The sequence below is a fragment of the Schistocerca gregaria genome, chromosome 2 (genome assembly GCF_023897955.1).
Source record: "Schistocerca gregaria isolate iqSchGreg1 chromosome 2, iqSchGreg1.2, whole genome shotgun sequence".
NCBI classification, from domain to species: domain Eukaryota; kingdom Metazoa; phylum Arthropoda; class Insecta; order Orthoptera; family Acrididae; genus Schistocerca; species Schistocerca gregaria.
Window position 1 is genome coordinate 1,023,938,693 of NC_064921.1, and position 27,771 is coordinate 1,023,966,463.

General features: G+C 40.5%; 1 protein-coding gene across 1 annotated transcript in view; it reads left to right on the top strand.

Moving 5' to 3' along the window:
• Positions 1 to 11,714: 11,714 nt before the first annotated feature.
• Positions 11,715 to 27,771, top strand: part of LOC126335534 (hepatocyte growth factor-regulated tyrosine kinase substrate) — a 108,451-nt gene continuing 92,394 nt past the window's right edge. Inside the window, exons 1-2 of the mRNA XM_049998908.1 lie at positions 11,715 to 12,379; positions 12,484 to 12,568. Of these exons, the coding sequence (XP_049854865.1) occupies positions 12,343 to 12,379; positions 12,484 to 12,568 (122 nt within the window). The 5' untranslated portion in view covers positions 11,715 to 12,342. The remainder of the gene's footprint in view (positions 12,380 to 12,483; positions 12,569 to 27,771) is intronic.

Consider the following 27,771-nt stretch of genomic DNA (forward strand, 5'->3'; position numbering starts at 1 on the left):
ATCACAATGGAACATTTATTACAAATGGCAACTGGTTTTGGTCAATTAGCAACCATCTTCAGACTTCATGCATTGAAATGTAAGTACAGTATAGGCTTAGATGGAAATCTAATAATAGCAGTTAATGTTATATATGTAAAATTTGACAAAACTTATAATAAGTTATACCTACAATGGCAGTTGGTGGTGATGAATGGAGCAGATATCACAGATGTAAGAACATGTATTCCTGCTTAGACTATAGGTAATTGTGGATTAAGTACTGGATGCTCAGCCCACTGCTTACCACATTATGTCAGTAACAGCCAATCAGGCACACAGTACATAAAATAAATTATTTCAAATAATGTACAGATAAAACAATTGCATAAAGATTAAGAAACAAGAGAACATAACATCACATAAATATCTGCTATATAAAGTAGTTTGTCAAATTACATTTAAATATATACAAGAGAGTATCCAACTGGAATTGGTTGTCAGCACATGGATTGCCCTCTATAGCCATTTGCTGAAAACTTATAGTGTAATCATAGCAAAGCTACGGTGTCACATAGCTCTATTTTTGCTGTGATTATGCTCTAAAAGTTTCCTGCAAATGCCCACAGAGGGCAATTTGTGTACTGATAGCCAATTCCAGTTGGCTACTCTCCTCTATTTATTTAAATGTAATTTGACAAACTGCTTCATACAGCAGATATTTATGTGATGTTATATAACTTTTTTTATTAATCTTTATATAATTGTTTTGTCTGTACATTATTTCTAATACCGCATTTTATGTACTGTATGCCTGACTGGCTGTTACTGACATAATGTGATAAGCAGTGGTTGCAACATGCAGTACTCAACCCACAGCCCCTCTACCCTAAGCAGCAGCTGACATTTGTGTATTTGCGATACCTACTCTGTTCACTGCCACTACCTGCCATCATGAGTATAACTTACTATAATGTTCATCACATTTTATGTATCTTACATTAAATATTATTATTAAATTTCCATCTAAATCTATACTAAACCTGCATTTCAGTGCATGTGGTCTGAAGATAGCTGCTGTTTGACTGAAACCAGTTGCCATTTTTAATCAATATTGTATTGTGATCAAGACTGTTTTAATCTTAATTTTAAAATATTCTACTGAGATCATTCTTTTATCTGAATAAAATTGCTTGCAAAAATTACATTACCTGTTGTCCTTGAGTCTAGAAACCTACAATAGGAACAGCAACATGTGTAACAGACACTCAAGCATCAATGTTTTGTGTGTGTGTGTGTGTGTGTGTGTGTGTGTGTGTGTGTGTGTGTGTGTGTGTGGTCTTCAGAGTAGAGACTGGTTTGATGCAGCTCTCCATGCTACTCAATCACGTGCAAGCCTCTACATCTCTGAGTAACACCTGCAACCTACATCTTTCTGAATCTGCTTAGCGTATTCATCTCTTGGTCTCTTTCTACCCTCTTTTTACCCTCCATGCTTGGTGATCCCTTGATGCCTCAGAACGTGTCCTACCAACCGATCCCTTCTTTTAGTCAAGTTTTGCAACAAATTTCTCCTCTCTTCAATTCTATTCAGTGCCTCCTCATTAGCTACATGATCTACTCATCTAATCTTTAGAATTTTTCTGTAGCACCACATGTCAAAAGCTTCTATTCTATTATTTGTTGTCCATGTTTCACTTCCATACATGGCTACACTCCATACAAATACTTTCAGAAAAGACTTCCTGACAGAATCAGAATTTTATTGTCTCATAGTGTACAAGTTAAATCATTGATTTTATGTACAGGAGACTCATCAGCTTATAACTATGATAAATTATACATGGAATACAATATTTTTATATAATCACAATAAAATCTGAGCATTATTTATTATTATTGTTTTTATCCTGCTCAGATGTTCAGATCATTAAAAAATTCATCAACAGAGTAGTAACATTTGTGCACCGGTGTGCTATACAATTCTCTTTTTTTACTGCCGCAGTTTGGATCTTTCTAAAATTTGTGTCTTTCAGTTTATTGTAAACTTTCATTCCCATATAATGTGGAGTCTATGTAGAAAGATTAAGCCTGTATGTAGGCAGCATGAAGCTTTCTTTGTTCCAGTCTCGCATCTATGCTGGAAATTATTTGACAAAAAGAGTTTAGAGTTATTACTTGTGAAAAGAATTATTTCATACAGATACAATGAGGGAACGCTTAATACCTCAAGATCTCTTAATAATGGCCGACAAGATTCTCTTGGCTTTGCACTGCATATGTTTCTGATAATTTTTTTGTGCAAAGTTATTATTTTTGTCATGTTGCTAACATTCCCTCAGAAGACAATACTGTATCTCACTACTGACTCAGTGTAACTATGGTATACTCCTGTTTTGTGTCTATACTAGTGATGCTGGCTGTTTATTTTATTTTTTAGATAACCTGTGTGTAAGGACCATGATAGGTTTCTGTCCAATTGCATTCCTAAGAATGGCATCTAAATACCTGTTTGTGTTAGTCGGCTTTCTGTACACTCTGTGACCTAGAGTGTTATCAGATCTTCTGTATACCAACACATCTACGAATGGGAGTCCGACCTCACTCTCAACCTCCAAGGTGAATTTGATTTTGGGGTGAATTCCGTTTAAGAAATTGTGGAGCACATGAAGTTCTTCTTCACCATATGGCCATATAACAAATGTATCGTTCACATAGTGGAGCCAGCAAGAAGGCTTCAAAGGAGCACTACTTAACGCTTGTTGCTCAAAATGTTCCATAAAACATCAGCTGCAACTGGCGAAATGGGTGAGCCCATATCAAGGCCATCATAGATTGGTGGTTGGTTGTTTTTGGGCAAGGAGACCAGACAGTGAGGTCAGTGGTCTCATCGGATTAGGGAAGGAAGGGGAAGGAAGTCGGCCATGCCTTTTGAAAGGAACCATCCCGGCATTAGCCTGGAGCGATTTAGGGAAATCACGGAAAACCTAAATCAGGATGGCCAGACCCTGTTCATAGAATTCACCATTTTCTTTAAAATAGCTTGAAGGAAGACATAATTCAATTAAGTCACAAACATCTGGAGAAACATTTTCTCTTATGATCTCCATTGTATCTGATAATGGGACATTAGTAAATAATGATGTCACATCGAAGCTAACAAGACTGTCACCTGCAGATATCCTCAGTGTGCGTATAATTTCTAAAAAATGTTTCAAATCTTTTATAAAAGTATTTGTTTTACCAACTAGATGCCTCAGTTTGCCAGATAAGAAGAACTTCATGCGTTCCACAATTTCTTAAATGGAATTCACCCCCAAAATCAAATTCACCTTGGAGGTTGAAAGTGAGGTCGGTTTCCCGTTCCTAGATGTGTAGGTATACTGAAGATCTGATAACACTGTAGGTCACAGAGTGTACAGAAAGCCGACTAACACAAACAGGTATTTAGACGCCACTTCACACCACCACCCAGCCCAGAAGCAAGCAGTACTCAACACTCTATCTACACATACCTATTGTATCAGCGATGACGACAACTTGGAACCAGAGTTGAATTTTTTAAAGAGGACATTGAAAGCAAATGGGTATGATAGTTATTTAATCGACAGGGCTTTTAGGCGGAATATTTATACCGCTAATAAAAATGATGAGGAACCGCCTTCTCACTCCATCAGGTTACCGTTCATTTCTGGGGGTCACTGACCGCATAAGAAGAATTTTAAAGAAAAATGGTATTCAGACATATTTCTTTAGTCAAAACAAAATAAAAGACTTTTTCCGACAGAAAAAGGATGCACCTGATTACCTCCACAATGCAGGCATCTATCGAGTGTCATGTGGCTGCGACAAAGTGTATATAGGCAAAACGGGAAGAACTGTTAAAGAATGCATTAAGGAACACGAACGGCACATGTGGCTAAAACAAAGTGCAAAATCGGCTGTAGTGGAAAATCACGAGGACTGTGGCTTTGACATCGATTTTACTAACATACGTGTACTGGCTAAAGAAACAAACATTTTTAGAAGAATGGTCCAAGAAGCAGTTGAAATTTCTGAGAATGCATCTAACTTCAATAGAGCGGCTGGCTATAGGCTTCCGGCATCGTGGCTCCCCACCATCAAGGAAGTAACTACATGGCTACGTTGTGTGAGTGGCATAAACAACGTGCTGCAAGTCACCTTGGCAGACAATAATATTTTGGGTAAACATTCCCCCTCTCTTGCTCTGTCTGTTTTGAATCTAGCCACTGATGATGACCAACCAATAGCAGTAGCACGCATTTCAACCAATAACCCTTCTACAGCATAAGTGTGGAATAGTGCCTATCTATCCAATGACGATGGACCGCCAATGGATGGATCCACAGGAGATGAGCTACCAACGCTTTTGTATCAGAGTGGGAATATTAGCCTATGACTATGGCCCACCAATGGTAGTCATATGAATTTTAACCAATACTATCACCTCTCGAGCACGAACGCCAGAAAACTCCCCCATTATAAGTGGATGCAACACTCATCTCTGACAGTGTTCTAGCAGTAGTGGACACCAAAAGATCCTGAGGAAGATCCCAGCAGAGGGGTCGAAACACCGAACATTTTAGAAGAAACATGACACGGCCTAATAACCCAGAAGATTTTAACTTCAGTGACGACGGCCACGAAAGCCTGCAGACTTACATAGATGTAGATTCTTTGACATTACAAGTCAGCAGCATAGTGTCAACATTGAAAGTCAAATGCTGTTAATTTGTGGGCAGTTTTTTTGATTTCCACTCTAGTCCAACCTTTTCAACAACCATACTTAATAGGGAAATATGCTGAGAAGGTGGTAGCTGGTGAATTGGGCAGAAATTTCATTCAGAGAACTGTGAGTTTGAAATATGCATGCCATGTTTTTATTCTTCTAGACTTGCATGTGGATGATACTGTTGGTCTTTTTACCAATCAACACAATACACAGGCCTCATATTTCACAAGATATTTAGCTTTTCGTTACAACTGATATATTTTAAATCAGGAGATTTAAATATTATAAACATTCTGAAGTGCATCAGAGACAGGATTATGGGTAGAAATAGGTCTTCCATCTAAACTGTTATAAGGGATTTATTCTGTCCCTATCTGATAATGAATATAAAATCCATGAGTTTTATTTTTATTTATTTATTTCTTACTCCATCAATCCAGCTGTGATAAACCCACAAGGATATAGATTGTGTCAGTAAACAATCAATACAAAAGTAGTAGTAAAGCTGTCAATCAGACGAAAGAAATACTACATGTTTGCTATACAGATATGTGGTAAGAATGACAGATTATACCAAACATTACACACAGAAAGTGAAAACAAATTAAAAACCAGGAAAATGACTATGAATGTTACATCATTGCTCAAACTATGGTGTATCACACTCAAAATATCTGGTCCACATACCTAGGTGGTTTTTTCATTGTGGCTAAAATACTCTTCTAATCTGTAAAATGACCTTTCCAGTAGAAATTGCTTCAGATGCTTCCTAAAGGAGGAATGGTTATCAAATTTTTTTTTTTAATATCTGGAGGGAGAGCATTAAAAACTTTTGCACCTGAGAACTGCACGCCCTTTTGCATCATGGTCAGGTTTTTACATTTATTGTGGAAATCATACTTTCTCCTGGTATCATATCCATGATATTGACTGTTTCTTTTATGAAACTCAGTATTTTGCTGATGAACCCCGTAAGAGAAAATATGTACTGGGAAGTGACAGTAAGAATTTTTAGTTTCCAGAAAAGGTTTCTACAAATACACCTGGAGTCTACCCCACTCATTATTCTTATAATATGTTTCTGGACCAAGAGTATTTTCTTTGCTAGTGTTTGGTTTCCCCAAAATATAATACCATATGTTATAAGAGAATGGAAATATCCATAGTATGCTACGTTCATTTCATGTATGTTTCCGCTCCTGGAGAGAACACATAGGGAAAAAGTCGATGAGCTGAATCTCTTCTGAAGATTTATTATATGATAAAACCAGTTTACTCTGGAGTCAATAAAATGCCTAAAATCTATGTTGATTCAACTCTTTCTATTGACTCTGTTCCACATTTCACAGTTAATTCCTCCTCCATTTTAGCAGTTGCAGTGAACTGAATATAATTAGTATTATTAAATTTTAGTGAGAGTCCATTGAAGCTACACCATTTCACTAAATCAGTAAGAAAATTCTTAACATATCCTTGAAGATCTTCACATGTGTGACCATCAATCACAATGTTGGTGTCATCTGCAAAAATTGTAAAAAAGCACTGTAACATTTACACTGAGGTAGGTCATTTATAAATAAGAGGAATAGTAGAGGACCAAGAATGGATCCTTGGAGCACTCCACATTTAACAGTTCTCCATTCAAATGAAACCAGGCCACTATGGATCTCATCGGTAATATCTACTACTACTTTCTGCTTTCTGACTTTGAGGTTTCATTCTAACCACTTATTTGCTAATCCACTTATTGGAGATCTGCTTTCTGTAATATAATTTGGTGGTTCACGGTGTCAAATGCTTTTGACAAGTCACAGAATAATCCTGTTGTTACCATTTTGTCATTAGTTGATTCCAGAACTTTATTTGTGAAAGCATAAATTTCTTGTTCAGTTGACTGTCCCTTCCGGAATCTAAATTGACTTTTGCTGAGAATGTAATGTTTATTTAAATGTTCCATTCTTCAATACATAAGCTTTTCCAGTATCTTAGAAAAGGCCATTAGAAGGGAAATTGGCCTGTAATTTGTGACTTCGGTTTTGTCACCTTTCTTGAATTGGGTTTTACAACTGCATATTTCAGTCTGTCAGGCTCTGTTCCTTGTTGTAAGGATGCATTAAAAATTTGGCTAAGTGCATCACTAATGTCAGCACAGCACTGTTTTGGTAGATTATTAGAGATATTATTTACCCCAGTGGAATAGGAATTCTTGAAGGCGATGATTATTCTTTTAATTTTAGATGCTGTGACAGGTCTAATGTAGATTTTACCTGTATGTTTGGGTGTAGTCTTTTGCATATGACTCAAAACTTCATTAACAGAGCCATTGTATCCTATTTGTTATGAAACAGACAAGAAGTGGTTGTTGAAAATATTGGCTACGTTATCAGGATTGTGTACTAGATTACCTTCGTGTTTAAGTTTGAGTTCTTCAGAAGTTCTTATAGTTTTCCCTGTCTCCCTTCTAACAATGTTCTAGATAGTCTTAATTTTGTTATGAGAGTTATCAATTTATTGATCATAATATAATACTTTTGATTTTTGTATTACCCTCTTTATTATCTTACAGTACATTTTGTAATGGTTAGTTTTCGTAGTGTCCTTAGACATTGTAGTTGCAATGTAAGGTTCCCTTTTTGTTTTACATGATTGTTTCATTCCCTTTGTGATCCAGGGTTTGTTCTGTGATGTACCAGTTTTGCTTCTAACAAACTTTTTGGGAATACCTCTTCAAATAAGGCTGAGAACTCATTAAGGAATGTATTAAATTTGGCATTAATATCGTCCACCCTGTATACTGGGCTTCAGACCATCTGTTGCAGTTTGCATCTAAAGATATCAAGTGAATCACTAGTCATTATCATTAGTCCACAAGCTGACTTCATATCTGATAAGGTTCCCTACAATGTTCACCATTAGGCCGCAGTCTGGTGACAGTAGATTTACGGTCCATACAATGTATATTCACCAAAGTTGATGAGTTATCACCTTCTAGTCATCAAAAATACCTTTATACTGCAACATACCTAAGAGAGTATTTCATTTGCAAAACAGATTACAGGTTGTGTAGCTCACATCTGCTCACACTAATTTACTAAATCTAAATCTACATACATAATCTACAAGCCACTGTATGGTGAATGGTGGAGGGTACCCTGTAACTCTGCTAGTCATTTCCTTTCCTGTTCCAGTCGCAAATACAGTGACTGAAAAATGACTACCTATAAGCCGCCATATGAGCCTTAATCTCTCTAAACTTATCTTCATGATCCTTAAGTGAAATGTATGTTGGCAGCAGTAGAATTGTTCTACTGTCAGCCTCCAATGCCGGTACGCTACATTTTCTAAATAGCACTCCTCGAAAAGAACTTTGACTTCCCTCCAGTGATTCCCATTGGAGTCCCAGAAGCATCTCCATAATACTTGTATGTTGTCTGAATCTACCAGGAACAAATCTAGTAGCACACCTCTGAATTGCTTCAATGTCTTCCTTTAATCCATCCTGATGTAGATCGCAAATACTTGAACAGTCCTCAACAATGATTACTTTTGGGGAAGGAGACCAGACAGCGAGGTCATCGGTCTTATAGGATTAGGGAACAACGGGGAAGGAAGTCGGCTGTGCCCTTTGAAAGGAACCATCCCAGCATTTGCCTGGAGCGATTTAGGGAAATCACGGAAAACTTAAATCAGGATGGCCGGACGCGGGATTGAACCGTCGTCCTCTCTCAACAATGGATTGCACTAGTGTCCAATACGTGATCTCCTTTACAGATGAACCACACTTCCCTAAAATTCTACCAATAAACTGAAGTCAATCATTTGTCTTCCCTACTTTAATCCTAACATGCTCATTCCCTTTCATATTGCTTTGCACTGTTTCACCTGGGTATTTAATCGACATGAATGTTTCAAGCAACACACTACTAATATTGTATTCGAAGATTACTGGTTTTGTTTTTTCTATTCTTCTACATTAACTTACATTTTTCTACATTTAAAGCTAGCAGATAAATTCATCACGCCAATTATAAATTTTGTCTAAGCAATCTTGTATCCTAAACAAAGATTCCAAGACTTACCAAGCGGGAAAGCGCCGGCAGACAGGCACATGAACAAAACACACAAACACACACACAGAATTACGAGCTTTCGCAACTGGCAGTTGCTTCGTCAGGAAAGAGGGAAGGAGAGGGAAAAATGAAAGGATGTGGGTTTTAAGGGAGAGGGTAAGGAGTCATTCCAATCCCGGGAGCGGAAAGACTTCCCTTAGGGGGAAAAAAAAAGGACAGGTGTACACTCGCGCACACACACACACACACACACACATATCCATCCGCACATCATGTGTCTCTAAAAGTGAAGAAAACAAACTATATACAATTTGGGAAGACGAATCAAAACCAAGATCTACATCTGGTACTGGGAGAAATGAGTTAGAATGGGTATGATGCACAAAACTTTTTAATAATGTATGTTGACTATGACTTAAAGTGGAAAGACCAAGTCACTAATCTCTCCCAGAGACTCAGTTCTGCAGGTTTTGCTCTGAGAATTACGTCTAAAGTTTGCTCTTCAGATGAAGCTAGAATGACTTATTTTGGTTATTTCTGTCTCTTGTAGCTTGTGGAATAGTTTTCTGGTGTAAAATTAATAGTAAATTAAATGAAATTTTTACATTACAGAAAAGGGCTATTGAATCTTGTCACACAGCTCGGCTAGGGCTCACTGCAAACGCCCACTTAAAAAATAGTGTGCTCACTTTGTCCTCCTTGTACATTTACAAATGTGTGCCGATGACAAGAGCTAGATTTGGTGATCTGTTAACCAACTCCTAGTACCATAACTATCAGTCCCTCCATATACAACAAGTTAGAACAACCTGTATGGTTTTCAAAGGCATGCGAGCCACTATTAATGCCATTCTTTGTAACACAATGCCAATATACAAAAGGAAGTTGAGATAGAAATGGCTTTTATATCAGAATTAAAATCATTTCTTGCTGAGAAGTTTTTCGACAATGTAAATGAATATGTTAACATAAAGGATTATTAGACCCTCATTCCTTGTGGGGTTCTTTTGACTCTTGCTATGTGACATACCATCTATGCTGTGTTTGTCTTTGCACAGAATGCTTCTGCTGCTGGTTTCTTTTTTCCTCTGTTTTAGATGCAGTGTAATACACTTCCTCTGACAAGAGATTTGGTGTTAGCCTAATTGTGATGGTTGGAGGATCGGCAGGTTTTCATGTGTTATACTTTTTAGCACTGCTACAAAAGGTGGTGGTGTCTTTTATTTTTTGAGGGGTGTTTTAAATCAATGTTTCGTGATTTGATTGGCTTATTGTGCATTTTGCACTTTTCTGCAGTGTTATGTAATTTGTTCATGTGTTTTTACTTTTCAGTAGTGTTTTTATTTTCAAAATTTCTTGTTCATTGATTTACTTATTGTGCTTGTTGCTTGCGGCCAGTAAGACACGATCTAAGACAGTTGTTAGGTGTACCTCTGATACCAAAATTTGATAGTATTGGTATGAGAGGTACACCTAACAACTGGTTAAATTGTATCTTACTGGCTGAAAGTAGGTAGTAGAAATATAATTTGAAGAAGATAATACATCTCCCGGACAATAATCTGATTACAAAGCTGTAAAATATGGCATATGCAGTATCGGTTCCCACCCTATTTTTGATGTTTATAAATGACCTATGATTAACCAAACGGTTTCATAGCACTATCCAGTCTGCAGATGACACAAGCATTGCAGTCAATGGGAAGATACCAGAAATACATTAACTAGTGTTGTCAACAGGTTTAGCCAAAACAAAATATTAATAAATAAAACAGTACAGTTAAATTTTCATAATTTTCCGTTGTAATTTTCTAGCTAGAGTGGTTTACTTATAAGTCAGAAGGAGAAAAAATTCTATTCATTAATAATGGAAAAATCATGTAAACATGGAGATATGTTCGCATTGCCCTGCACAATATCTGATAATGTGCTGTCCAGTACATGTAACATTTACTGGATCTAACAAATACAAACATACACAATGTTTATTTATTTTTTATTTAGCCATCTGTGGACATTTTAAAACATATGGATGTTGTCGTGATTCCCCTTCCAACAATGTTCACAACGAGTTGGCTACTCCAGTCTTAATGTCCTGTATACGAATTCGTTAGGAATGGAGTTTTATCCCCGTCCAGCCATCCTGGATTGGGTTTTCCATGTGTTTTCGAAGTCGCTTGGGTGAATGCTCGGACGGTTCCTTTGATTAGGACATGACCGATTTCTGCTCTGTCCTCCCCTATTTTGTAAATGTTTTAAACGTATATATTATTTTTGTAATGTTTCTCTAATGTCTGATACTTCTGTAATAAATAGTCTACATATGAATAAATAAATTGCTAAAATATGTAAATTGCTAAAATATGTAAATATTAATAACTGACTTAAACCGCGGAGTGTGCCTAAATTTCACAATTAAGGGCGGCAGACATTCAGAACACAAAATTTATTATCTGCACTCTTACATGGTGCACAGGGAGTTACGGAATTAAATATTTCTACCGTAACTTTGCAGTACACACATGTACTGAAATACTGTGTAAGTTTTCTGCAAGTTTCTGGTGCCTTTCTTGACCACTTTTATAATTTGGCCTTAGAGGTTAATCTTCCCTTACTTTGGGCGAATCGTGGGTTTCAGTTTTACAAATGTTTCTTTCTTTTTCTCTCTTATCAACGGGGTCTTATCCTCTCGCTTGACCAAAAAAATCTTCCCTTACTTTGGGCGAATCGTAGGTTTAATCTTTACGAATGTTTCTCTCTTTTTCTCTCTTACAAACGGAATCTTATCCTCTCGCTTGATGAAAAAAGTAGTAACACTGAGTGCTACAAATCACCGCTCCTTTGCTACGAGAAGAGGGATTCGGTGTGGCATGGCTTCAGTCACGTTGATACGCTTTGTAGCATAGCGCAGTTCTACTTCCTACACAAAGTTGTACTCACATACGTAAACTACGTACATGGCACTTTTGCCTTTTTTCGTGGTGTAATAAAATGTAAAATCATTTATCAGGAATTAAAAACTAACATGAGAGGCATGCCCACCTATTAACTTTCAAAGTTTTCTTCTGAAAACAGAAATATTTACACAACAATATCAACACCTTCTAATCTGTTTCGTTTTCGTTTAAGTTTGGTTTTTCCTTTTGTTAATTGTTCCCTTGGGATGAAGTAGTCGCAGAGCATGCGCAGGGTAGATTTACACTGTGGCTTTTACGGAGTGGCTATACTTTTTATTGATAAATAAATATCCAATAAATGTTTTACCAGTATATACCGCAAATGAATACAAATTAACTCAACGACTTTCGCGCATTCTTATAACAATAAAGTGTTATGAATGGTAACATGCAGAATTATTCAACGTTGGTGTAGTGGTAACACACTAAAAAACCCCATGCAGACTGGAAAAGATAATACAGTTATCGTTGAATAACGTGCGTCATTGTCAGCTGTTTTGTGACTAATGGTTTACGCGTCTGGTTTTGTGACAACTAATCATCTAACAGGCAGTTGATTGCCTGATTTACAATTGTTGAGAAGATGTTTCGCTCTTCGTCGGGTTTTGATAAGTTACTTGGTACGGTTTACAAACGATTTCTTTAACTAAGGTGACGTGTAATATAACGCAGAAGTTCTCTTCGGAATTCGCTTTAATTGGATTACCTGTCATTTATTTCCTAGATAAGGCGACAAGCAATTTGAGATTGGAACCGGACTGGCCTACAATTCTTCAAATATGTGACCAAATCAGACAAGGAGATGTTCAGTAAGTATCATTTAACACAGTGTTCTTTCTATTCTCTTCCGAAACAGGATATTTGGATCAGCCCAGTTTGTGCAGTTTAAGTGAACAATGAAACATGCTGGTAATTATTTTCTCCCATAGAGGTTAAATAAAGAGAAATATCAATTTGATAGAGTGTAGTTTGTTATCTTGTAATAAACTCATATTTTAATCCATCGCACCGAGATTTTTATGTTTCTATTTAATGCCGCTGCATCCCAAGCGATCTGTTTTTATTAGTGTAGGAAATCTCTAAACCAACTTCGCCCGCTCCTCACAGAATGTTTAACTTAATATATTTGTGTATAGGCGTAGGCTACTTCATTTTTCACGGGTCGTGTACTGTACTTTCACGTCAACATTCTGTTTAAGATTCGCGTTTAATCTAATTGTTTGCAACCACAGTACTATTGGCATGATGTCTGCACTTGTTGTTTGGCTTTTTTACACCATTTTTGTAGAGGCAGTATGAACCATATCAACATGCTGCCTTCATCTTCTTGTCGACTCTCGCAAATTATGAGGATAACCTTCTGAAACCGGTTAAAGAAATAAAATTTCTCTTATGCAATTGGTTGCTGTAGATTTCGATGCATACAACTACAGTTGCTGAAGGAGGATTAAAGACAACTACCACTGGACTCGCATTTGGGAGGACGACGGTTCAATCCTGCGCCCGGCCATTCTGAATTAGGTTTTCCGTGATTTCCCTAAATCACTCCAGGCAAATGCCGGGATGGTTCCTTTGAAAGGGCACGGCCGACTTCTTTCCCTAATCCGATGAGACCGATGACCTCGCTGTCTGGTCTCCTTCCCCAAACAACCCAATCCTCAAAGACTACTACTACAAAATTATTAATCACTATAAATTTAGGATTGATCTGGTGAAACTACCGTTTTCTGCCGTGTTTACCAAACTGTTCAGACAGGGCTATGAACTTCACAAGATATATAAAAATCCTTTGTTATTATTCAGTTGAATGTGAATAAAAGAAGAGATTGCCGCCCCCTCCCCCCCCCCCCCACCCGTTAATGACCTTGTTATTACCTAAATATAAAAATAGAACACAAATGCCGAGAGTGTGCAAAGAGTGGATTTCTGTGATAGTGGGTAAGTAAATAATTAACAAAAATAAAAACATGGGAATTGATAGTACAACAGTAAATAGGCCAATTACAGACAGACAGACAGACAGAGAGAGAGAGAGAGAGAGAATGAATTTATCTTATTTGTAAACCTATTGACACATTCCACATCAAGGTGAGTTGTTGTGAAAATGTTTCACTCAACAAGTGAAAAGCTAAGCTAAACTCAACTTACCCACCAGAATTTAGATTGTGGACTTAAAAAGTGTACTGCATGATTTGACATATCAACTGATCCTCATAATTCAAACATTTCATGGAGTTTGAGGTCACATGGATGGACTTTAGATTGTGAACCACAACAGATGAAAAATGTGTTCTAATTTTGTGCTTTTGTTGTTCACAGCACTTTCAGATTAATTTCCAACCTCCAATTTTTGTCCCTTTGTTGCGTCAATGTGTGAACAGACTCTCCTATTTTTATTTCCAATTGTTGTGGTAATACTACTCTTCCAGTCAGTTTAGTATTGGTTTGTTGATTGCTTCTGTGCATAATTTTAATAAGTTGTGTTGAAATTATTTCTCTGTTAAAATTATTGTTGGTGGTGTAGGCTATAGCTTGGCGTTTCATCTATGGTATTACGGATGTAATTTAAAATATGCAGAAAAATATACAAGTGTTCATATAAATAAAGAATAATGAAAGCATACACCACACACTGAGACAGACATTTACTTTTTTATGATGATGATTACAAATTAGATTCAGTTTTTGTTACATAGATTCAAAAATGAGATGATTCTCATGGATGTGGAACAAGTCAGAAAGTAATCATAGAAAACACAAATCATTTGAATAGAATACTCACTACCTTGGCAGTCATTTGTTGGCAGATTGACAAAATAGGTGAACACATTACAGCAAACAGGAACTGCTAATATTTACAGAATTAACACGGTGTCAGAATGAAACATAGTTATGCACTTTAAATAAATTTATCATACTCTAAATACATAATCTTGACTACTGTGACCAAGAGCTTTCAAAACTGAAATCTAGCAGGCATTTTTACTTAAGCTGGTCTAACAGCTCCTGTTAAGAAATTCACCTATAGAGTAGCAGCAATCACCTATCAAAAAGTCTTTCAAACTCTGTTTGCACTGTGCCTTATCTGAAACCAACTTTTTAATGGTTATTGACAGTTTATTGAAGTAGACATAATCCGTATCACTTCAGGCAGGGGGGGTTATCTTCTTAGTCTTGGATGGTATTGAATTTAGCATATGTTAAAATTCAGGAGTAAGTAAGGAACACATTTTTTTTTCCCCTTCAAAACAAGTTCCTGCCCCGATATACGGGACTCCAAAGATGACATTGCAAACACCATTTTGAAGATACGGATTTTGGGAAAAATTTTAAAATGATGTATCTCTGTAACAGTTTGTAAGTTTTTTTATTTGAAAGATTGTTGTATGATTGCAATGGTATCTTCCGTTTAGACATATCTGTCCAAGTTCTTTTGAATTTTTTTATAATTTACAGGGGTTTTTTTTTTTTCAAAGATACCAAATTAGAAGAGTTGGGTTTTTCTCTGTTGGTTAGTACCATGTAGTACTGTATTCTCTGTAAAGGAGAGCTTCCACTTTTAAGTTGGACAGGTTTTATTTTTAGAAAAACATTTTTTTAACTCTCAAGGGTAATGTATGTCTTCACTGAAGTTGTCTCTTACTAATTTCTTTATTACAATGTTTATTTCTATTGTCTTTCTTGCAGTTATTTCTTATAACTTTGTTTGTTGCAATTATTTCTTTTCATTTTCATTGTTGTCAGTTTCTTTGTCGTGGTTGTTCACTGCTGGTATCCGTATTGTAGTTGCCCAGTGCTAATTTGTTTACTGAAGAGGCTCCTTAGAAATCTGAGACCATTCAGTGAGTTCTGTGTTTTCATGAGGAATTTGCCAGTTGACACAGTTGCAGTGTGTTTTGTGAAAGGACTGTTTGAAATGTCTTCTAACTGGGGCCACAGGAGAGTGAAGTGTGCTGGCTTTGATAGTATCTGAACAAGTTGAAGCCTCCCATGGTGCAGATGATGTAGATTTTGGATCAATAGAGGAATAATTAAATATACTGAATCAGTCAACTACAGAGGTAGGTGTTAGTTCTGTTAAGAAACCATGGTCAGTGAAGTCGAGTCATAAGCTCTATGCATCAAGAAAGTGCAGAGAAATTACTAAAGCTATGGATGAATGCACTATAGCAAAACTGGCCACACTCTTCAAAGTAGAAATTCCATCATTAAGAAGAAAATGAACCATAGCACTGTTGCACCTCTCGCCAGGAATTTTTCGCAAATATCTATTCAGCTGTCGAATATTGTACATCCTACAGTGAAAAGGTGCAAGTTTTAACTATTATTCCAAAGACATTTTCAAAGAAAACAATTTTGAACCACGTTCCATCAGTATCAAAGTACATGGTAGGCAAATCAAGAAATATGAGGTTTGTAAAAGGAGTCTTCGGAAGACCATATCCTTATTATGGTCATCTGGTAGAAGCAGCTAAAGTTCAGATAGCATCGTCATTTTATCTGGAAGATAAATGGAACTGTTCTCACCAGAGTGTGAACAAAAAAGACACTAACAGTTGAAGGTCAAAAGTTTGTGAAAGTGAAGAGATACACGACTCTCAGTATTAAAGAAACTTTGCAGTTTATGAAAACAACTATTCAACTTCACACATTGGAAGACCAAAAAATTGGGTTATTCAAAACCCACATAGATATGTCTGTCTGTGTGTGTACTGCACGAATTTCGAACTTTGTGTGGTAACTTTAAGGAACTCACTGGAGCACGTAACATACAACACCATGGTTGGGCGTGTGAAGTCATTAGTAGTCTGCGACTTAAGGCGAGAGGTTTGTTTGTTTCAAGAATGTGGTGATTGCCCTGGAAAGGGACGACTGTTTTTACAAACACTTGGCCTGGAAGACGTATCACATAACTCTGCAGAAATTACATATGCAACATGTGAGGAAAATGAACTGATTAAGAAAACTGTTGCCTTTGACAGTTTCATTTATGAACTTTATAAATGGTCAGTGAAAACAGTAACACACCAACATCTGAAGAAATTGCAACAACAATACTTTGCAGAAGTGAAAGGGTGTGTGCAGGTTAAAGAACTATGTTTAGTGCTTCACTGTGTTTTTGCTGGGAACTGGTCTGTAAATCTCCCACAAGAAGTAGAAGGATATCATTGGAGTAATTATCAGGTTTAAATTTTTACTGGAGTGACATGTTTCCAAAACAAGGCCCCAAGTATTGCAGTTATAAGTGATGACTCAGGACATGACTCAGCACATGGTTTGCTAGCAATGGCAAAATTCAACTACAAACAGGGGCAGAGAAGATCATCACTATTTCTGATGTGCTCCTTCTCATTTTTAAGTTCATTACCAGCTGTTTGAATTGAGTAAGTCGCTTGTGCCAACTGACTGGGTATACAGTGCTACTGGTAACAGGAAGGGGCCTTGTGTGATGTAGGAGGCCTGCTGAAGCACCACGCTACAAAACATAATGTTTCGAGACTATATACAGCTGCGATTCAGAATGCTGAGGATTTTACTAGAGCCATGAAATCTTACACATCAACAGCCCTAATTCTTTTGTCCAAAGAGGAAATCAAAGAATTACGTGAACAGAAAAAAAATAATGGACCAAACAAATTACTCCTGTGAAAGGAATTCAGAAGACACATTTTTGGACTCAAAAGTGATGGGCAAACTCATATTGCACACACTTTAAAGAGCCAGCACCTCAGAAACAGCACGATAATATTCAGATTGACAACCTGGGAAGGGGGATGTTTGTGGAGTGTTTGTATGACTCTGTCTGGTGGTTTTCAGAGATTGTAGACAATAGTTAGGAGTTAAACGAAACTGTAGTAAACTTTATGCTACCACATGGACTAGTTGCTGGCTATAGGTGCCTAGCTGAAGGGCAGCAACAACACTATCAGTGCGCACTTCCTGCTCACAATGTTTTGAAGACTGTTAAGTGCTCCAGTTCCTATTGGTTCAAAAGGAAGGCATCACTCTATATCAAAGGAAGATACTGATGCAGTGGAACACATTTTTAGTTAATTGACTGGCTAATTTCAGTACAAAACAGAGTGGACAGAAGTTGTAGAAATTGAAACCTTTAAGTCTTTGGACCTTTCACATACATTTTGGACCCATTTCAAATGCTTGAAAAATGAGTCTCTTACTCATCTTTCAAAACTAAAATTATTTAAAATAAGGCTAGGTTTTGATTTTTATGAACCTGTTATGTGATAATGTGGTAATAAAACAGGTTTTATGTATGGCAAAAATTTCAGTTGTTTATAAAACGTGTTCAACGTGAAAATGGAAGCTCTACGTTTCAGGGAATGTGGAACTATATGGTACTAATCAACAGGATAAAATCAAAATTTTATGGGTTGGCATTTTGGGGGGAAAAATTCCATAAAATATAAAAAAAAGTTCAGAATGCTATAGTAAAAGAACTTTGACAGATAAGTCCAAATGGAGAATTTCTTTGTAATTATAAAGCAATTATCTTTCAAATCAAAAAAGAAACCAACAAAATATCTAGAACTGTTCCAGAGATACAGTATTTTAAAATTTATCCCAAAACTCGCTTCTTCAAAATGGTATGCACAATGTTATCTTTGGGGGGCTATATCTTGCAGCAGAAGTTCTTTTGAAGAAAAGTTCTTTACTAAGTCTTTCATTTTACCATATGCTAAATTCAATAACATCGGAGACTGTGAAGGTAAGATTTTTTCCTAGCCTGTCTGAGTTGATATGGACTACACCTGTAGTATATTCCTAGAGTCATAATTTAAATCTGGTTCAAACTTTGTTAGTGGGCTTCGTCAGGATAGTTTACATCTATATTTGAGTCTACCAGTTTAATTTCTTTAACATGTCTGTGACACGGTCCCATGTATCGAACAAACCTCAGATAACCATTTCTGCTGCCCTTTTACGTATACATCCAATTTCTCCCGTAAAAGCCTACATACCCAAAGTAGCCAAACCTCGTGCTGTAGTAGCTGACAATGCATTACCATATTTCGAATTGCAATGCTGTGGATGTTTTTAGTGTGTACACAGCAAGGAGATATTTAATACCACCTATTGCCATGGGCCTGGCTCATTCAGCAGTCGTGCTTTGCACATTTTTACAAGCGTTTTTAGAGTGTGCTCAATTTTATTATGACAACCCACCACTGAACATGAATAACTTCCCAAAAGCTGGGACTTTGTAATTGTCCATGTATATTATGGAAATACAACCAGTATAAATCTGAAGAAGCATCTATACTGACATGAAGCCAGTAGTTGTGAATAAAGCATCTTCATAAAGCTATGTGGCTTTTGGGAACGCCTCATCATTATCGGCGTTTTAACTGTTGCAATTTTTATGATAATATGAATGGTTATTGAGTGTTGTTATTGTTATTTTAGGATGGGTCATACGAGTGATTTGCAAGCCATCTCCTTTGTAGACTGATCTTATTTCACTAGTAGAGTACCAATAAACTGAAGTCTGACACCTGCTTTACCGACGACTGAACTTATGCAATCGTTAAACTTCACATGCCTACATAACTCACAAAACATCAATGAAACCAAAAGCCCAACCATTCAAACATAAAAAAAAACCATATTCACTAGATCAATTAAAACACAACCGAAACACCATAAATATAAAACAGACAAAACATCTCAATTACTATACAATAAAACCAAAGCAAAAATTACTTACCAACAAAAGCTTCCGACAAAATCACCTTGGTTGGCCAGCATGCACACGCACACGCGCACGTGCAGATGGGGGGGCGCGCGTGCACACACACACACACACACACACACACACACACACACACACACACACACACACACACACACACAAACTAATCATATGTAACAAAAATGCCAACACATAAGCAGCAGAAGAAGAAGAAAATCATAACAACTCACTGAAAACAAAGCAAGCACTTCCAAATCTATGTCACAGCACTGACCACCTAGACACAAATAAACCCATGTTACCACAGTGGTAACTGAGACTCAAATGAACCCAATACCACACATTAGACTCAACACGTCAACATCGACCACCAGAGGGAACCATCAAATACTCTTGTAACTGCGACCGGAACGGTTGCATGGAGGCCGAGAAAGCCCGGTGGGACCAAACGGAGAGAGGCCTGTGAACAAACAAACAAACGAACATAAAGGACGGACATGAAACAACAATGGACAATCAAGAGAGGCCTTATGATGACAACACGCAAGAAGCAACTGGGTGACGGAGACAACCAAATGAATCCAAGATGTCCACTATTAATGTAAACACATAACGGTAAACATGCTGTCTGTAGTCGAGGTGATATGTCAAGACGCACGCAACGATTAGACTCACTGGGTGAGCGAGAGGCAGGCACTTAAATACATGAACGGGGTGCCGCTATTGGCCAATGAGGCCTACGTGTTCCACTGTGACTCTCTCACATTAAACGTTGGCCCAGAGGCACGTGCCATCAAGGCTTATGGCGTGATGGTGCAGAGGCCTCTAGGGGTCTTAGACGTCCATGCCGTCTGGCTCGTGTTCCAAATCTGTGGCATGTGGTATCAGATCCCGCCTCCCTGAAACTTGGGCGTAGGGACAGAAAAGCCCTGGACGGTGCCGAGGTCGGTTGAAGTGGGAAGAAGAGCCGGGCCAATAAACCGCCATTCCTGGGGAGGGAGGGACGGCGGACCCAAAGTCCAGGGCAGGGGAGGAAGCTGCCTGGTGACGGGAAGGGTTGGGGCAGGCCCAAGGGGAGACAGCAACCGGGGGCAGGGGCGACGACTCTAGGACCATGTCCGTACCTGAAGAAGGTAGGGGAGGAGTCCTGCGGGGGCATGTGGGCGGAGCTGATTATGATGGCAGCGCTCCAACCCTTTTGACGTCTGCATCGACATCATGGGCCGCAACGAGCATGGCGGGTGTCCAACTCCTCTTGCACCCGTACACACGGGCCCACATGGCTGCACTGGGTGCATAATACTGAGAGGGCCATGAGTGGGGGTGGGAGGGGAATTGCATCAGCAAATGGAGCAGGCTCCGCAGCTGTCGCCAATGAAGGAGATCCACCGGACTACGTTCGTCAATTTGGGTAGTGTGATAGGGGCAGGGTAAGGGCTGACATGATTGGAGATGTGTTGACTGCCTTTGTCAACTGTTGTTTAAAAGTGCGGACAAGCCTCTCTGCCACGCCATTGGACGAAGGGTGGAAAGGCGGGCTACGGATATGTTTGATACCGTTGGCCTGACAGTAGTAGTGGAAGGACGACACCGTGAATTGGGGGCCATTATTGGCGACCAACGTGTGTGGGGCCCTCAATGGTGAGAACCTGGGCCAGGGCCGTGAGTGTAGCCTCCATGGTGCTGGATGCCCCATGCGGAAGACATATGGGTAGTTGGAGTTGGCATCAATGATAGGTAACCACATGGAACCCAAAAACAGGCCCGCAAAACCGATATGGATGTGATCCCAGGGCCGGCGAGGCACAGGCCAGGGTGCAAACGACTGAGGGGGGGGGGGGTCTTGCCTGGTGACGCGCACACACATTGCTCCCACGGACCAGGCGGTCAATGCTGCCATTGAAGCTGGGCCAATACACGTGCTGGCGAGCCAAAACCTTCATATGGGACAACCCCCAGTGCCCGTGGTGTAACAAACTGAGCACCCGAAACGACGGATCCAGAGGGATGACCACCCGATGGGCTTCCGACTCAATGACCAACAGATGGACATCATCGAACATTGAGAGCCTGTGGGACAGGTGGCGCCAGGGTCTGAAATTGGACTGCATGCAATGAGTAACATAGGAGGGTCACCCATGGACCGCTTAGTGGGGAACCTGCCGTAAGATAGGGTCACAGCGGGTAGCCAGGGCAATGTGAGCAGCCGTAAGAGGCAGACCATCCAGCGCATTCCGGTGGACAGAATCAATTTGAAAGCAGAGGACCTCCTTCTGGTCAAAGGCAGGATCGGAGCCTGCTGGGAGATGTGGCAAAGCCTCCGCATTAGCATGGTGGGGGGTGGGCTTATATGGGATGGTGTAAGCGTAATTTCGTAAAAACAATGCCCAGCACTGGAGACGTTGAGCCGTCTGTTCTGGAAGGTGAGAGTGGGGTCCGAGAAGTGTAACCAAGGGTGTATGGTGCATCAGGAGGGTGAACTTTGCCCCAAAGAGATAGGTGTGAAATTTTTGGACGGTGAACATGATCGCCAGGGTCTCCTTTTCAGTCTGGGAGTAGTTCCGTTGTGCTGGGGTCAATGTCTTAGAGGCATAAGCGATGCTCTTTTCGGAGCCATCAGCATCCTAATGCTCGAGGGTGGCCCCAATGCCTTATGCCGACGCATCAGTCTCCACAACTCCAGAGAGAAGGGACTAAGGCAAGGGGCGGACTTCAGTATCGCCTTTAAATGGAGAAAAGCCTGGTTACAGGCAGGAGTCTAATCAAAAGGTACTCCTTTCTGACGCAAGTGATTGAGGGGTTGAGCAATGGAGGCAGCCTATGGCAAGAACTTTAAGAAATAAGTAACCTTGTCCAAAAACATCTGGGGTTCAGCTAAGACCTTGGGACGAGGAAGGGCCTCAATGGCCACGACATTACGACCCGAAGGGCAAACGCCATCTTTGCTAAGCCAGTGGCCAAAGTAGACCACTTCCGGCTGGGAAAAGAAAAAAAAAAAAAACTTGTCTAGCTGCCAGCGTAAACCTGCAGAGAGCATGAAATAAGGTGCTGAGGTTTTGCAAATGTTCCTGGTGGAAACACCCGGTGACCAAGATGCAAGATGTCATTCAGATAATTCACACAGGATGGGATAGGCTGTGTAAGCTGCTCCAGGAACCGTTGGAAAATGGCCAGTGCAGAAGAGACACCAAAGGGAAGGCACTTGTACTTATACAATCTGAAAGGTGTGTTGGTAACCATGATGTTCTGAGATTCGGCATACAAGGGTAACTGGTGGTATGCCTCAGCTAGGTTGATCTTTGAAAAATACTTTACCCTGGCAAGCTTGGCGAGAAGGTCTTCCTGTCGGGGAATGGGGTAAGTGTTAACGAGGGAATGAACATTGATAGTAGCGCTGAAGTCCCCACACAGCTGAAGGGACCCATTGGGTTTCCGTATGACCACCAATGGTGTCTCCCAGGCACTGTAAGTCACAGGCTCCAAAATGCCAGCGGCCTGGAGCTGATCAAGTTCCTGCTTGACTGCCTGCGATAAGGCCACCAGAAGGGGCCAGGCCAATAAAAAGCGAAGCTGCGCATCCGCCATAGGGTGAGGTGCGCCTGAAAACTGGAAGCACATCAGAGATCCATTGCAAACCATGGCGCAGAAGTAGAGCACAGATCTTCCAAGTCCAAGGAACAGACGCGGAAATGACCTTAACTTCGTCGGAAATTGAAAAGCCAAACAGTTGAAATGTATCCAGGCCAAAAATATTCAGAACCGACATATGGTCGACGACAAAGAGGGCAAGGAGCTGGTCAATGACAAAGAGCGTAAGGAGACGGGGAACACACTTCTACGTCGCCTGGATGACGAACTGCCCACAAAGGGGAATGGAACCATCTCCATAGGCGACCAAACGGCGAGAGGAAGGTGACAACTCAGGAGAGCCCAGCCAGGTATGTGTCACCATATTAATCAGGGAGACGGTGGCCCCTGTGTTGACCTGAAAACTGACATCCTCAGTGAAAAGGCAGAGTGTGAGGAAAAGCGTCGGCGCTAATGGGTCATCCTGTGGGATGATTGATTGCAGAGCATGGACTGTATCTTTAGGCCCAGGAGGGCAGGACTGGAGCGAGTTGAGCGACTACGAGAAACCAACGGATGTGGCCCTCGTTGTTATACAGCATGCACATTTTCCAGCGATGGAAACAATCGGCTCGAGAATGTGCAATAAAGCACTGTGGGCAAAATGGAAGCGTTGCGCGTGGACGGTGACAAGGGGCGATGGGAGGCGCCAATGCCATACAGGAGTCACGACAGTGCTGGCCTCTGTCGGCTGGGCCACGTCGACGTCGTGAGGGCGGAACCCACCATGACGCCACGATCACTGCCACCTGCAGTCGCGCTATAAGACGTTTGTTAGCCGCTTGAGCAATTTTAAAGGATTTTGGAATGCGGAGAATCTCTTCCAAGGAGGGGTTATCGAGTTTCAATGCCGCAGTACAGACCTCAGGATCGGGAGCCAGTTGAAGCACCACATTTCGGATCAGGGAGTCTGCATACAAAGCCTTACATTGCTGATTGGTGCATGTAAAATTGCATCAATGGCTGAGACCCTGCAAGTCCGTGACCCAGGAACAATACGATTGACCAGGTTGTTTATGGTACTGGTGAAACTGCAGCCAAGAGTCGACCACGTGGTAGCGTCGGGAATAATAGTTTGTCAGCGAAAGGCATATCTCCTGGAAAGAGAGAGCCACAGGATCGGACAATGGTGCCAACATGCAGAGAAGAGAGAACATGTCTGGGGAAGCCCAAGACAAAAACAACGACCGCTACAAGGAGTCGCCTGTGACGTGAAAAGCCGTGAAATGTTGTTTCAGCTGATATAAGTAGGTTTCCCCGTCCTATTTTGCGTCATTAAAGGGTGGGAACGACGGCGGACGCAGGAAGGCACTGGACACCCGAAGACTCAAAAGCTGTTGTGGTAATGCGTCTCGGGCATCGACCTTGTCCGTTAGCAACCGCAGCATCTGTTGTAAGATGTGTAACTGGAGCTGCTGCTCCTGAATGAGCTGCTGCTTTTGCCCCAGAAGACAGACCAACTTCGCCTCCATGCTGACAACTACCACCGTTTACCTCATCGCCAAAAATGTTGTAACCGTGACCGGAACGATTGCGGGGTGGCTGAGATAGCACGGCAGGACCCCAAACAGAGGGCGGCCTGCGAACAAACAAACAAACAAACAAACAAAAGGAAAGGACGGACATGAAACAACAATGGACGATCGAGAGAGACCTTATGACGACAACACGCAAGAAGCAACTGGGTGACAGAGACAACCAAACGAATCCAAGATGTCCACTAGTAATGAAAACAAAGAACGGTAAACACGCTGTCTGTTGTCAAGGCAATGTGTCAAGACGCACGCAACGATTAGACTCACTGGCTGAGTGAGAGGCAGGCACTTAAATACATGATCGGGGAGCTGCTATTGACTGCTGGGAGCACGTGTTCCACTGTGGCGTTCTCACATTAAACATGGGCCAGGAGGTGCGTGCCGCTACAGCTTACGGCGCGATGGTGCAGAGAACTGTAGGGGTCTTTGACGTCCATGCCATCTTGCGCATATTCCAAATTTGTAGTGCGCGGTACCAGAAATACAACACGACCTTTACAAACACAAACCAACTCAAAAAACGCCTTGCCATAGTGACATCACAAACCACACCATTGTGTCGTGGTCAAAGCAGACAGGTGGGATCAGGTGCTTAGTTTCACCACACCAGCTCCAAATATACCTGCCTCTAATGACCTCAATGTTGATAGGACTCTAAACAGTTATCTTTCTTCTTTCCAAATATCCAGGAGCAAGACAGTTTTGCTTACTAGTTCTGACGGCAACAGCGTGATCCACCAGGATTTTATATTTGAAATTGATACTATCTTGGTCAAGTTTTCCAACACAGTTTTTAGGTTGCTGCTACACATTTGGTATATTCGGTCAGAGTGGCGTAGGATGGCAAAAATGGGCCCACTGCATGGCAGTACTTGCATGTCCAGTGAGATCTGTGTACCCTGTTTCTTGTGTTAATGCTTCATATAACTTTTCTTGAGTGTCCTCATTACTCGTTACTCTCTGAAATTATTGACTGTAGATTTTATTCCTCGAGACAGATAGAGTGTTGAAGTTTCTATAATCAGGAGTATTCTCTTCTGTAGTGTCTGTGATTGTTTACTATGGAACTTATTCAGCATATTTTAAAGCTTTATGTGATAATTTACTTTTGCTACTAAGTATTTACGAGCTCAACTTATTTGTTGTTAATATTGTGTCAGTTACTATGGGCAGTAGAGCATGTGGGAGAAAAAACTTTTGTGTAGCCACAAAATGATTGCCGGCAGTGAAGAACGTGTTGTTAATTACTGCTGTTGCGCACTGCAATAGACATTACTTAGAAGGCAAAGCTCCCGAGTTCATGTCTCGGTCGGGCACACACTTTTAATCTGCCAGGAAGTTTCATATCAGCGCATACTCCGCTGCAGAGTGAAAATCTCATTCTGGACATTACTTAGTTTTGGTACTCATGTTGTGATGATGAAATGAGATCCTGCATAGATGAAAGATGATTGTCAAAGCTTTTAACCACCTAGTAGATTGTTCTGGAGAAGAGAAAAAGGCATACTTTTTAAAGTCCAGGACCGGAGGTGGGATTTTTTTTTAGATTACAGTGCATTGAGTGTTAACAAAGCATAGGGAGGTGGTTAGTCATATGGAAGTGTTGTGGAAATAAACAGATATACATGAACCAATGAAAGGACATTGCTAATCAAAGCAGTAACACAGAAGGACATTCCAACACACTGCCATCAGCCTCTAGTATCATTCATTTTTGGACACAGAAAAAAAAAATAAATAAATAAAATAAAATATAGGGAGACATTCCACGTGGGAAAAATAGATATAAAAACAAAAATGCTGTGACTTACCAAACGAGAAAGAGCTGGTAGATAGACACAATAAAAAAAAAAACACACAAATTTCAAGCTTTTGCAACCCAAGGTAGCTTCATCACAAAAGAGGGAAGGCGAGAGAGAGACGAAAGGATGTGGGTTTTAACGGAGAAGGTAAGGAGTCATTCCAATCCCGGGAGCGGAAAGACTTACCTTAGGGGGGGAAAAGCACAGGTGTACACACACACACACACACACACACACACACACACACACACAGGCAGACATATGTAAATGCAAAGTGGTTGGGCAGAGAAGTCAGTCGACGAGGGGCAGCAACTTGAAAATAGTGGAGGTTGAGGCCTGGTGGGTAACGGGAAGAGAGAATATATTGAAGGGCAAGTTCCCCAGTGCAGGCATGTCAGTTGGTAAATCATGTGGGTGCTTCCACCCGTGGCTTTGCCTTTGATAGTGTACACCTTCCAGGTTATAGGACGGGATTAGGTGGTGGTGGGAGGGTGTATGGGACAGGTTTTACACCGGGGGTGGTTACATGAGTAGGACCCAGAGGGTAGGGAAGGTGGTTTGGGGATGTCATAGGTATGAACCCTACCTAAAACCACTGTCCTCATTACCTTAGCCAGTTTCATTTTAACCCACAAGCTCTTCAATTTTGAAGGCCAGACATACCAACAATTAAAGAGAACAAATATGGGTACCAGGCTGGCCCCGTCTTACGCCAACCTATTTATGGGTCGCTTAGAGGAAGCCTTCTTGGTTACCCAGGACTGCCAACCCAAAGTTTGGTACAGATTTATTGACGACATCTTCGTGATCTGGACTCACAGTGAAGAACAACTCCAGAATTTCCTCTCCAACCTCAACTCCTTTGGTTCCATCAGATTCACCTGGTCCTACTCCAAATCCCATGCCACTTTCTTTGACGTTGACCTCCATCTGTCCAATGGCCAGCTTCACACATCCGTCCACATCAAACCCACCAACAAGCAACAGTACCTCCATTATGACAGCTGCCACCCATTCCATATCAAACGGTCCCTTCCCTACAGCCTAGGTCTTCGTGGCAAACGAATCTGCTCCAGTCCTGAATCCTTGAACCATTACACCGATAACCTGAAAACAGCTTTCGCATCCCGCAACTACCATCCCGACCTGGTACAGAAGCAAATAACAAGAGCCATTTCATCATCCCCTCAAACCCAGAACCTCCCACAGAAGAACCCCAAAAGTGCCCCACTTGTGAAAGGATACTTCCCGGGACTGGATCAGACCTTGAATGTGGCTCTCCAGCAGGGATACGACTTCCTCAAATCCTGTCCAGAAATGAGATTCATCCTTCATGA